Source organism: Plectropomus leopardus, chromosome 20 (genome assembly GCF_026936395.1).
Source record: "Plectropomus leopardus strain MGB_pleo_1.0 chromosome 20, ASM2693639v1, whole genome shotgun sequence".
Lineage (NCBI taxonomy): Eukaryota > Metazoa > Chordata > Actinopteri > Perciformes > Serranidae > Plectropomus > Plectropomus leopardus.
In genome coordinates this window covers 22,166,887-22,181,078 of record NC_142195.1, presented here as the reverse complement: position 1 = coordinate 22,181,078, position 14,192 = coordinate 22,166,887, and the positions used below count along the sequence as shown (strand labels likewise).

Below are 14,192 nucleotides of genomic sequence, written 5' to 3'. Positions count from 1 at the left end.
ATATTGTTTCCCTTTATTTTCTTTTGCATGGATAATATCTAATCATCTCTCCGCAGCTTATTTTAAAGTTATTTTCTTGTCACTTTCAACTTTTTTTGTGTGTGTTTTGTTTTTTTTATTTGTTGTTTGTTGTTTGTTTTTTTGGTTTTGGTTTTGGTTAGGTTTTTGGTTTGGTTTGGTTTTTCCGCAGTTTTCCAGACATTTCTTATCAAGCTGCTCACTGCCTTTTTCCCATGTTTTAAAAACAAATCAAACCAATTTTCACAGGTTGCACAGGTGTGAATGCATGTGAAAGGCGCCTAAACGCATCGCAACAAAACTGATGTCAAAGGGTTAATAGATAAGTCATTCAAGCACATGGGGTCTGACTGAGGCCCCTGCAAGCAACATGAAGATGATGAATAAACCTAGTGCCAGATTAAGAAGGACGAGCAGCTTGACTTCCCGTTCCTGCTATTACAGTACATCCTGCTGCGACTTCAAAGACAGCAGGGTTAGACCCGGGTGTCCCAGTTGCTGCCAGAACACATGCTGAGGACCCCTGGCAAAAGGAGCAAGACCCACGGCTGCACTTTCCTTACTCAGCTCCTCCCTAAGCCTTGACTACAGCCTGTAATGGTTACTATGACAGCAAGCACAGATCTCTCGCTCCATCATAAAGTCACCTGAAAAATAGATGCAATTTTCCAAATCTTAATTTAAATAATAGTTAAGAGCAACCCACTCAGACATTCTGGTAAGGCAGTAGTGCGAATTTCACAAGCTAATCTTGATTTCCCAGTTCTCGCTCAGCTAAAAATGATGTGCTGGCATTCACGGTTTCTTTCAGTCTGCTTAATGCAACAACATGCCAGATTATATCCGGCAAATTTTCAGATCACAGCCAAGATTTACATTATAATGACATGGAATCATATCAACAGATTTTAGATTTCCATAACCTCAGGGGAAAAATTGATTTTGTCAGTGTAATGTGAAAACCTGCGTCCAATGATATGAGTAACACATCACGGTAAATATTTAGCATTATGTTATGTCTCTGTACGTGTAATATTGCTGCTGCATATGTTATAAGGTAGATGTAGGAAAATAAATTGTACATGACACTCTTTACATCAGGCATTTTACATAAGTGTTCCCATTAAAAACTGGAAAAAAAATAATGAATTTAAAAGAAAAACGAGTCAAAGGACAGAAAATTGCTGCCAGGTTCAAGCACATATTCAAAAGAGAGAAAAAAAATAGCCTTTAAAATAAAGTCACTTTCATAACTCTTGAAGGAGACAAGACAATGTACACTATGAAATTACCATCCATCATCATATAATTCATCACAAACAGATTTTACACATCAAACTCCCTTTAAAGGAGAAAAATAAGAAGTCATAGCTGATAAATTGCTTCAAGTCACTTGCTGGCAGTCAAGTTGAATTGTGGGTAACGTAGGCGCCAGGTTTTGACAAGGAAGAAGATGTGTGGAATAAAAAAGGACTATATCTCATGTTCTGCTGCATTGACTTATAAAAGCTAGCAGGACTCTTTCAGTACTCAACCCATATCAGCTACTGTGTGTCCCTAACCTAAAACAACAACCCCACCCCTCAAAAACATACATACTGTGAGAAATGACAAGCCGATTGTGATCAAAGTTCTTTCGGAACAGGTGCCATGCAAAAACAAAAAGAGGATAAAAGAGCCAGTGTCTAGACATAACAGATAAGGCATGCATATATTATACAATCAGTTATGTCAAACCATGTAAAAAAAGTTTAAAGAATAGCAAGTTATCAAGTTGTCCTTGTGATATGATTTTTAAAGTGAGAACTGTTGAAGTTCAGCTAGTCAACCTACACTGTGTTGCTGAATGTACTTATGGTACAGAAATTCAAAATGCGAACATTCCTGAAAGCTGTTTGAAAAAAAGAATTTGCCCTTGTGTCAGTAAAAGCATGAAGGCCTTTGGTTGAATGGAGAGGATTTTTTTTTTAATGCATGGCCTTTTTTTCTTGTATTATTTTTATTTATTTATTTTTTGGGGTTTTTTTTTTCTCACTGTCCTGTCAGAGACATTTGGCTTTAATAGGAAGAATAATAAGCAAGGAAAGGTACACACTTTTACCTTTGCTGTTTGTAAAAGTGTTTGAAACACTGTCTCAAAGTTGACCAACAATCTCTGGCTGATCAAGTGCTGTCTGAATCCAACTGGCATGTTTACTAGCTAAAGATATAATGGATTGTATTTTTCAAATGATGAATATCTAATTTCAGCCCAGTATTGTTAGGAACTGTTGTGTACTGCAACATCTTCTCTTCCTTTTTTTTCTCTGTAAGCTGCAGGTGAATCAGAGTTGCAGCCCTGCCTACCAGCTGTGATTGCTGATTCCTGGCACCTGGACTGATTACCTGGTTTAAAAACCCCTCCTCCACCAGCCGCTCTATTTCTCAGCCACATTGCCAACCAGCATGCTCTGCAAGAGCAGAATTTCTCCTCTCATCACTTTCTTTGCTTTTGATTTTTTTTTTCATTTAATCAACTTAACGTTTGATTACGTTTTCTTTCTTTAGCAAACTTTCTTTAGCAAACTTTCGTGTGCTACCTTTTGACGAGCACTTCGTAAGAGACATTTTTGACTATGCCTGTCTCTTACAAGTTTCATTTTGTAGCTATTGTATGAGCATTTGATTGCAAAAAAAATTGAAAACTTGATGTGGAAATGTGGTGACCCATGCATTTGCAAATGTGAGACAGGAGAAAACTGGTCAGTTAAATTGTATTTTTCTGCTAGCCCCAGATATGTTATATTTGTTTCATATGTATCATATCAACCATTCTAAAGTGATGTAGATCTGATTACATGAACAGTACATGTGCTGACTGTCTTGTGGAGGTGGAGTAGATGGTGGATGGCATGACACCAAGGGGACATGGCTGCCAAGCTGCAGAGCACAATGCAGTGCCAACAAACAAACAATTAGTGAGACATTCTTGTCAATTCCAGCCTTGACTGTCACTATAAATGAGTTTTTTAGTAATACTTTGGCAGAATTTCCAGCTGCCAACAAAATCCACCAGTATCTTCTAGGGAAAACATGATCTGTTCTTAACCATAACCAAGTGGATTTTGTGCCTAAACACAACCACACCTTAACCACAACATTATTAAAACATGGAGAATTATATTGCATGATATGTAGCATATTTGCTACATATCATGCAAATATTTGTTTGCATAAATGTACAGTTCTAACAAATATTTTGGCAATTGGGTTGTGCAACCCCTAATTTGCATTATATTTTATATATATTTGAACTGGGCTTACAGCTTTTGATATTACCCAGTGCAACCCTAAATCATTCAAAGTAGTGAGTATAGATGATAGAGAAGTCACAAACACAGGCACTAAGCCCATTAATTACAGGTTTCACTTTTTTTTTTTTTTTTTTTTGCAAACTGTGCCTTTGTATTTGTTTGGTTTATGACTTATTGATCACAAAGCAAAGTACAAATCTAACCTCAACTCTCTTTTGAGGGTTTACACTTGTTGATTTTTCTGTTTCACACCCCATTTTCACTGGAAACACCAACTATTGATTTGGCACATTTAACTTTGTTCAGAAAATTAAACATTGAACTGGCAACCAAAAAGTACAGTTCAGTACATAAAGAAAGGCAAAGCCACCGAAAATGGATGCATATGAGCAAACATGGCACACATTCAGCACCTTTACTGCTTAGACCCTTCACTTGCTTTCCTTTTGTCCTGCCAATATCTTGGAGAGTCTTACTGTAATTTGAGACAGATCCTTGTCCTGTAACAGAAGCAGAACACTGAGCCTGCCCCTCTCAGTGAAGAGTCCTCCCCTCTCTTCCCACAGGAGGGTGCTCCTCCCTTATCCCTTCTAGCTCTGTAGAGAGTCAGCACAAATGATGATGGAGGTCCTGCGGGGTGCTATCTTCAGTCAGCTAAGGGTGGTAATGGGGTTACACTGTGCAATTTTCTGCTCTACCCCTGCAAGCTTACATCAGCCTCCCTCATCATTCCTCTTAAAAGCAGAATCCTAATCGTTCTGCCAGCAGAAATACAGTTTTGGCTTTGAAGATGTTATTTTATTTTTTTATTTTTTTTGCCCCAAAAGAAATAAAGTTTTGACTTTGAAGATACTATTATTGTAACTATATATTATTTATTTTCTCAAAATGGACTGGAGTCTCTAAGTGTCTGAGGCATTTCAGATTGAAAATTAAAACTTCAAAAGTGTTTTAGGGCAGAATATTTGACAAATTGGTGTAACATGAAGTACTTCATACTTTCAAATCCTATTAGCTATGGGAAAAGGGCCATGGTAAAAATAAATATTTTAATTTCCTCTTAAGTTTAAATTGGGAAAATTCTGCATACATAAATAGACATCAAGTAATTTCAACAGCAAATAAATAATCAGACATGAAACAATAGAACATATTTCACCATCAAAATATTCTATGATTATATGATATGATATGATTATATTTTTTAGTGGTCTGAACTGAACAGTCTGTGCCGTATGATAATTATGTGTAATTTTGTTTGACTGTAAAGCAGCACTGGTTATGCAGGAAAGCTTTCTTGGCATTGACTTTGGTCATTAAATCAGTGGATTAAAAAAAGAGAAATCTAAATAGTTGGTTACTTATAGTTGTTTAAAAACTGTATCTGCACATATTATTTCCTCTACAATACTTTGTATTCAACTATGCATGAGATGTTTCATGCTCATAAGAATCATGGAGCACATCATGATAAAATTGTGACTTGCAATGCTTTGCAAAACATTGAATTCAGAGTTTGTCTGTTTTCCACCCAGTCCATAGAGAAAAAGTTGGTGTTGTACTGACTGCAAACCATAAATATGATACATTTGGGTGTTTCCTACATATCATATCATCGTTTGTAAAGTGACATAATCTATAAGCTGCCTGTCATTGGCAGATGTAGGGAATGGTGGATGGCATGTCACCTATAGATGATCTGCCTCTGTTTCCAGCAACTTTAAAGGCCTGAAATATGTTTTTTGACATAGACACTGTTGCTTTTCCTGCTGGGATCATGTCCCTTTATTTGGGTAATTTAAGCAAAAACACTTTTTCCTTACTTTAACCAAGTGGTTTAGAGTGTTGTTGAAATGTATGCAGATGTAACTTACCTGAGGTTTGCAGAACACACAATGCCAACATTTATTCTAAAACCACACCACACATTATGTAGCAAAAAGATTATGCAACAAGTAAGAAACAGTTTCTGTAATTGCTTGTAGGTTGGTTTGGTTTATTAAGGAACTCCCATATGAATGTGGATGTTTTGACAAGTGGAAGCGGTTAAATTATGCTGTTGCAAACACATATTTTCACATTCATGTCAAGACTTGAAGGGCAAAGAGGAGCAATCGGTAGTCCTCAAGCGTTAGTTCATCATACACAGTTTGACACAGAGCTGATGGAGGAAAACAGACACAAATGCATAGTTGTTGGTGGTGACAAACCAATAAGTTCATAAATAAAAGTCTGAACACTTACTGGGTCTTATCTCACTGGATACTTAGAGAAACCAATTTCACAAGGGCCTTTGCAATGAAATAAATCCCTCCTTACAAATATATATAAACAAATGCCTCTTTGATCAAACATATATGTTAATATGAGGGAAAAGAGTTATCTTTAGTCTCAGTGAAAATCAGCCAATAAACTCAATGACAAAATGAAGCCTGTGGGCGAGCATCAGGCGAGCAAAACTCTTCCAAGAAAGACACTAAGAACTGCTCTGATGCATGTGGTGGAAAGGTGTTCTTTTATATCCCCTACACCCAGGTTTAGGAATGCACAAACTCATCCGCAAATAGTGCAGCAAAACATGAAGAGACAGAGCTGGATAGCCCCACTCCAATCAGTGTTGCCTTCATAGGCAACTTTTTTTTTTTTTGCATATAATAATCTTTTAAATGTCTTTCAAAGCATGCAAAACGAGGTCTAATTTTTTTTGTCACAACAATAAACTGCTAACCTCCAACAGCTCCCTGTTGTATTAGAACAAACAGCTCAGTTTAGCTAGCACACATTTCTAAAGTGTTATAGAGACATTAGTGGTAATTAGTGACAGGAGGTGTGTTTATGGGGGAGAGAGAGAGTGTGTACTGTGCATGTGCCGCTTTGAAATTACCAAAGAACAGTTGATCCCAAAAATTTTCAAAAACAGCACAAATACAAATGTCCTCCCTAAATTAATTTTATTCCATGATAACGACATGCCATGGTGAAATCTAGACAGACAGACGCAGACAGACTGACGTTATAAACTGAGTTTAATGATGCAAGCCATATGACTCTATATGAGCTCACTGAACATCTGCATGCAGCAGACACCAGTAGATTGGAATGCATCATGACGTTCTCAATAACCGGAGGGGGAGACGATCTGGGAGAAGTCATTAGAGATCGGTTTATTTCATCATGTGCTAATGGATACATGACTGGTGCATACCATGATATAATATACAATACACAATGTCCGGTGAGTAAACCAAATTCAGTAAGATAAGAGAGTAATACTGGTAAACAACCACCTGTGTAGTATGTGAACGGTAACTGAACCATGTCTGAATGATAAATATATAAAAGTTATGTGAATTACCCATACATAGCAGCATAGACAGCTGTGCCCTCTTAACAATGATGATGATAATAGAAGCATTCACTGGCAAAAATTGGCACAGAATTTAATTTATATGACTTGTCAAGACAAGTATCTAGACTGTCTGAAGTGGAAAAAGGAAAGTGTTCATTTGACACTCCAGTATCAGCACTTCTTACATACTGCAAGTAATCTGACTCAGGAGCAATTATAGGTTTTTATGATACGAGACTACAGTGTGAAATATATTATTTAAATATAGAAAATCGAGATGCAGGGAATGAAGTTCACAGACACATTATGAAACAGTGTATAACTGATTCTTTGTACATTTATTGAAATTTAAATTAGATGGAAAAAAAGCATTTGATATCATTTGTAAAGCTGTTCTCAATGGAGCGATTATATTTTTTCCTTATATATGGGATCATATATGGCATAGGATGTTTTTAAGTAAACATTTTGCTCTCTACATGAGAAACAACCCTGATTAAACTGGTTTGTAACCAACCATAACAAAAACTGAAAATGTTATGAGCTAATAGGCTTTATACCCTCTTTCAGTTTTCAGTTCAGTCTCTGTGTGATCCTTAGTTTGGCTGTATGCTCTTTTTTTCTGTTTCCTTGTTCCTACCTAAAAAAAAAAAGTGGTCTGTTTGTGTTGTTGTTGCCTGTGGTTTCATGCATTTGGGTCCACCTGCTCCACACCATATGACAGAAAAAGCAAAAGTGGCTTGGCTCAAGTTTGCTCTAAATCCATATGCTGGGCACTAACAGTAACACTAGCAAACCCATAGAAAACAAATAAGCAACTTACTCTTTCTTCATAAACTTTTGATTTTTGATTCCAAAACATTTAATAAACCAACATGAATACTCTCCTTAAGCATTTTTGGCATCATTTGTTTATGGGATAATCTGCAACAAGGTTCATTAAAGGATTAATTAAATTACACCTCATAATTTATCCTATAAACATAAGTGTGCAATACGTTGAGCATGCAGCTTTTTTTGTCAGAATACATCCTCAATGAACAATAGCTGTAATATACACCTCCTGAGAGCAAGCAAATGGGACTAAACAAACACCACAAAAGAAGATCCCAACAGTCACATACAGACACACACACCAACATGCTTATGTTATTCTGTTTTTATTTGTCTTTACATCATTAAGATCTAACCAACATATTCCTCCCCATTAGATGGTGGGGGACAGACACATCAATAAACACAGACTGAAGACAGATACCAGTGGAAGTTATGTGTAAAGCCTTACTCACTGCGTTGTCTTATGACCTCACCTCACCTCACCTCACCTCACCTGGAAAAGTCTGCATAAAGTGCACAACGGGCTGTCAGCAAGTTTATACAGTGTGTATACAGTGTGCAGCCTTCATGACTCTAACCTCTGCTATCTCTGACCAGAGGTGAAAATATCCTGCAGTGTTACTTTATTGGGAAAGAAAAGGACTCACCTTCCACATAAATTTGACATTTTATCATAACATAGAACTGTTGACTATTATCTATTTGGTGATTTGTACAAATAATTAAATAATGTGGTAATGAAAGGAGGATTATACAGCAAGGTCACAGGTTCACGAATGAGCTGCTCAAACAAAACTACGTGTCTTGAACAAATGTATCAAAAGGAACATTTCCAGTTGAGGCTTTCCAGTTCCATTTCCAGTTGTGGTCAGCAGTTACAAACAGGTTGGACACTGGTTTTTGGACTGATTCCCCAAACATCAATGCTCAAGCTTGATCTCATCATGCCATAACATTTGATTGTTTGAGCCTGTCATGAATTTACCAGTTCCTGTGAACAGCCCAAGGCAGTGCCTAGAAATCTTTTCAATTCTTTCTCAGTTACCTGCTGAGCTTAATCCAACTTAAAATGCTGGAATGTTCGGTTAGCTGCCAGGGGAACACCATGGTGAAAACTCCCTCCCAGACTGGTCTTAGCCTGAGCAATATAAATATTTTTCTATTTGTAGGACGCTTAAACAAGGAAGAAACAATTAGCCAGTAGAAGAGATTTTCATCTTGGGATTTACCATAAAATTCCTGGCTCACACAGGCATAATATGTACGTCATGTTCAAATATATCACGTTACACCAAATATGTCTTTAAACATTCCTAGTACCCAGTTGTCTCTCTTAATTGAACGACAGAATGGATTGATTCCCATTGACTTCCAAAATGAATTTCATGACTGATCCCAAAACAACATGTTATCATTCTAACAGTACTTTTCAACACATCCTTGACTCTATGAAACAGTCATAGTTCCACTACAAAACCATCTGTTTAGGTTCAAGGAGACCATAAAAGATATCTAATTGTATTCATAGATGTCGTGGTTAGGTTGAGATAAAACAACAATGTTGTCAGGTTTTGGAAAAACATAATGGTTTGGCATTTGATAACAGGCTTTTGTCACTAACATGACATATGTTACATACTCTGTGACACAGCACATATGTCTTTTTTTTTTTTTTAAATGCAATGCTGACTTTGGTACACGAACACCAGTCCTCTAGGTGAAAGTCCTGTCTTTGTTTGACCCATCCACAACACATTTGGTTGCCCTATGGGGGCTGCTTCAATATTTATACAACATTGTGTGGACTTTATTATGCCAAGTCACCTCCCCCTCTGCTCCTCCTGTGGATGAGCAAGTAATAATAATTTAACAACAACAAAAATGTTTGGATGATACATAATCAGACTCCCTTTATCTGGGAATGGGCAAAGAATTAGGGTGTGATTTTGAGGCATTCCATTTATGCTGTTCATTTTTTCAAGAAACTTGGGCAACAGCACACATGTAAAGTGTATTCATATGTGTCATTACATTCAACTTAATTATTTATCTTGGATATTAACTACCATTAGCTATACATGCTCTGAGTCTGATCTGCAGTGATTAGCACATTTGGTATTTACATTGTCTTTATCAGCATTTACAAAAATATAAACTTGAGCAACTGGATCATGACTTCCAATTCCATGAAAGGAAACCTTTGAGGCTCTACCTTCAGTGCAACAACTCTCTGGGGGCAGGACATAGACAAATGAGCTTCACTTCATTGGCTGAACTCAACCCACATGGTGTCTCAGAAGGTTCAGCCTCATTTCTAAACTCCACACATAAACTCAAGAGAGAGCAGAGACAGACCAGAACAACGAATCTGTCTTTCTCTGTCATTGATTTGCGAGTTCACAGCCCGTAAGTAGGCTTTATTTTGCTTAAAAAAAATAACTCTTACTTTTGTGTGGTGTTTGATTTTTGTATCATTCAATGAGACATTTTACATATTCATTAAACTTAATTTCTGCTTATAGATGATTCGGACTGTGCTGCAGCCATCTGGCTAAGACAACAGACAAAAAGTATAACATCTACAATCTGAAACATGAATTGTGCAAGGTAAGCTACTGTGCTTTTGAAAAATGTATTTCCTGTTTTGCATTAGAGCACATAAAAGCAACAGAAATATGTGCAACCACTCTTTGAAATGATAGATCTCATTTTAATCCTGCCACCTCTGCCTTCTCAGAGTTCTCCACGCCTTTGGGACTCATCCCCAGCCAGCTGTGATGCCAGTTAACCTCGCGATGTGTCTGAGCTTCAGCCAGCATCAACCTCTTTATCAGCTGCTGTCCATGTCTCCCCTGAAACCCACCCAGTGTTGTTATCAAACGACAAACTGCCCACCGAGGACCAGCTTTCACTCTCCGCAACCCTCATCCTCTTCCCCTTACTCTTCATCCTTATTGCAGCCCCCCTACCCTGTGCCCTCAGAGCCTCGGAGCTGTTTCCGCAAGGATGGCAGCGGCCTGAATAAGAAGCGTGTGGTCTTTGCAGACACCAAAGGATTGGCTCTCACTGCTGTGCGGCTGTTTATCCCTGAGCCCTCTTCCCCTACATCCGCTCTGATTATGAATTCCTCTCTGGCCAAACTGCAAGGCCAAACCTCAAATAAACTGCAGCGCTACAAGTTGCGGCTGGGTTTCCCTCAGCCAACGCTTGACATTAAAGCCTTCCTTGCACGTCTGAGAGACATGCATGTGCAGCTGGAAAGCTGCAACATCTCAGAGCACTCCTTGAGTGGCAAAGTGTGTGTCTTCCATGACGGTGCTGACAAAGCTGTGCATGTGAGGGTGACATTTGACTCTTGGCGCAGCCACCATGACATCCCATGCACATTCCTGCAGCAGCAGCGCTACAGGGGTTCAGATATGGATGTTTTTGCCTTTGACTTAAGCTTACCAAAGAACATTGATCCAAAGGAGCGAGTGGAGTTTTGTGTGTCCTTCAGGCCTGGACCTGGAGCAACGCGACACTGGGACAACAACAGGGGGCAGAATTACAGGGTGTGCATGGCAAAAGATGGATCAAATGGTTGCCAAAGTGATGCTTACGGTTGTTACCCCACACTTTCACAACAGCGACCGCCGTCGTGGCCTTCACATGTGACGCAGAGCTCTGCTGATCAGTATCTGCAGAGGAGTTTATCAAGCAGAGTCAGAGCAGAGTGTAAGACTTTGTCTTCAACTAAGAAGAGCAGTGAAATGAGCCCACACCCTCTCAACCGAACTATGAATGTGAAAATAATGTCTTGATTAAGAAATATTTATAAAAGAGTAATGGACTTTTTTAAAATATACAGTGAAACCTGTTAAAAAACAGCTCACTCACCTGAGCTCAACTATCCTGCTGAAATGTGAATAAAACATGCTGTGTTAATGTTCTGTTTGAATCCATTTCTTTAAAAAGCATTTCTTTCTCTTTTCTTCCCTGTGCAAAAGTTAAATCCTAATCATTTAACACATGCCCTTTCTTAAATGCAGCCTATAGTGTGCAATGTAGTCTGTGCATTGTAGCATGACACAAAAACAATGATTAGGATACAGGAGGCCCTGGAGGGAAAGTTAAAACATGAAACCTTTTGTTTGAGAGAAAAAAGTGCATGTATCGGTATTCAAAAGGATTATTTTACTGTAAGAGCCTTTTCAGCTTATAGCTACAAACCCATGAAATGAATGAACTATGATACTTTCACACAGACATTATTTATCTTGGCACAGGTTCAGGTTTCTGGTATGTCTTTTCATGTGGTACGTCATGCATACCAGACAGTGCAAGTCAACAAACTGAACAATCTTCCCGGCACAGTGGCACACATTGCATGGTGCGACCTGTTCTAGACACTCCCTTATCTGTGGTGGAAGGTGGAATAACAAGCTGGGAAGTGTTACTTCTTGTACTGCTTGTAATTTGATATGATTATATAGCAGGTAACCATCGCAGCACCAGGGCTGGCATATTTCTCCGTAATGTCTGGGCTAGTTTTAACACGCAAAAGGGTGGAGTTATCATGTGGCAAACACAGTGAGACACTTTCTCTGTCCTCTTCTTTTGTTCCACTCATCCTTAGTCACCTTGCTGTTCGACTGGTTTCTTTGTCCTTTACTTTCTTTTTCTCAAACTTTTGTCTTCAAATGACCAACGCCCTTCTGAACTGTCACACTTACACCAACTGGAATGTTACACGTGAGTGGTTTGCACATGTAGCAGGTTTACACAGGTTGCACACTCATTCATTTATGAGGTCAACTAGTGCTGGGCTGGTGTCAGGTGTTAGAGCTCTTCCCTCTCCGCAAATAATGTGTGTTCTAGTCTTTATTTCTAGTTATTTATATCTGTAAACTAGCTGTAACCAGTGTTTAACCCACAAAGATAAATTTTCTGCAGCCCATAATCTGAATTCGATTTATGCACCATCCACATGTTACTGTTCTGTCATTCTGAATAATTAATTATTCTGGGCAACTCATTGAGAACAAGATCTCGGGAGACACCTGAAAACTAATTACATATATATGCAGTACAACAACAGCTCAGTCACACAATGCATTCATCGTACTAATCAAAACAACCACACATATCATTAAAATTAGCAGCAATAGGGGTGTGCTAATATTATAGTTGTTTAGACACATACCACATAACTTTGTCTTGTAGACATTATGTTTGTATATTGCATTCAGAATTATACAACCTAATTGCTACCTGGTTAATATTCAGAGATGTTACTTTAGGTTAATGAAACACTACATTTATGCACTGTGATGGATTTGCAGGGTGGTGGTCGGATGGATTGCAGGCATACAAAGTGCAAAACACAACTCAAAACACCAGAATCACGGGTTTACATCCAGACTCCTATCTGTGATTAGGTTTAAACAACATAACCCCTGAGGTCAGAGAGAGATCATCATTTTGGTTAAATAAAAATGTAAACAAAAGGGTAGTCATAATAAAAATATGATAATACTAATGCTGTACTGACTACAAATGGATATAGAATTGCAAGAAAGTTGCAACATCCAGGGCTGAAAAAATAGGCAGATGCATATGTGCCAAAAACTGCAGTTCCTTGAATGGCCACTTGAAGCTGGCTCCAAAGGCGAGTCACTCTCCATTTTGACCATGTTAAAATGCTTTTTTTTTTTTTTTTTTTTTACAAAAGTGGTTAATATATCTACAGACTGGTACAAGAATGGTTTTGTTCTCTGAAGTTAAATGTTTATATAACCCACATTTACATTTTTATTATGGCTTAAAGTCACAACAATAGCCAAAATGCCAAACTTGAGGCTTCAAAACAGACTTCCACAAACTGGTAGGTGATGTCACAGTGGCTATGGCCATTTTATTTTTTTTTTAAATATTTTTACAGGAAACCAAAAGTCAGCATTAAGTACATCACATGATGTACATGGCATAGGTTTTGTGAGATAAGTTACATTTTGCAACATTAGTGACAAACATACTTATTTTAAGCTAAGCCATGACCTTTTTCCTCAACCTAACCACATAGTTTTGGTGCAGCTGTTTCACAACAATAACCATATGTTTAAAACTGCCACAGTTAATGTTCATATAGTTTTTCTGTCATCCACGGGAAGAGGTGCTAATTAAAAAAATAAAAACAAACATTCCTATAGGTAGTATTGGATGGAGGGAACATATGAGCCATGTTGTGGGACTTGTTGGAGGACTTGTTGAATAACACAAGTGTACACACAAGAGCAAGGCCTTCCACGGGTCACTATCTATTTTTGTTCCTGGCATTTGTCATTTCTCTCAGTTTATCTCCAGGCCAGCAGCAGCCACAGCTGGCTGAAAGCCAGCAGCCAGCGACTAGCTGCTGGTGCTAACAGTGCTGATGCTTAGTGCTGTCTGAACAATAGCCTGAAGACTGATCCAGTGGTGCTGCAGCCACAGCTGTGATCACAAAGAGTGAGCTGCTGGGAGCAAACAGTGGTGGCTAGCTGAAACAGAGACACCAGACTGCAGTGACCAGATTTGTTTCATTCTGGTGCCAAGTATCTCAAAAGCAAGCAACATTTCACCTGCAACCAACCAGTGTTCCCAGCGATACAAAAGTGGTTGGAAATGGATTATTTGTTACCAAACACTGTGTGTATTGTCACTGCCAAAAGTGGCTT

At 38.3% G+C, this 14,192-nt stretch overlaps 1 protein-coding gene across 1 annotated transcript; it reads left to right on the top strand.

Moving 5' to 3' along the window:
• Positions 1-9,809: 9,809 nt before the first annotated feature.
• On the top strand, positions 9,810-11,424 carry ppp1r3c2a (protein phosphatase 1 regulatory subunit 3C2, duplicate a). The gene is made up of 3 exons (XM_042509759.2): positions 9,810-9,903; positions 10,020-10,104; positions 10,235-11,424. The coding sequence occupies exons 2-3, from the start codon at positions 10,091-10,093 to the stop codon at positions 11,298-11,300; spliced, it is 1,080 nt and encodes a 359-aa protein (XP_042365693.2). The 5' UTR covers positions 9,810-9,903; positions 10,020-10,090; the 3' UTR covers positions 11,301-11,424.
• Positions 11,425-14,192: the final 2,768 nt, after the last annotated feature.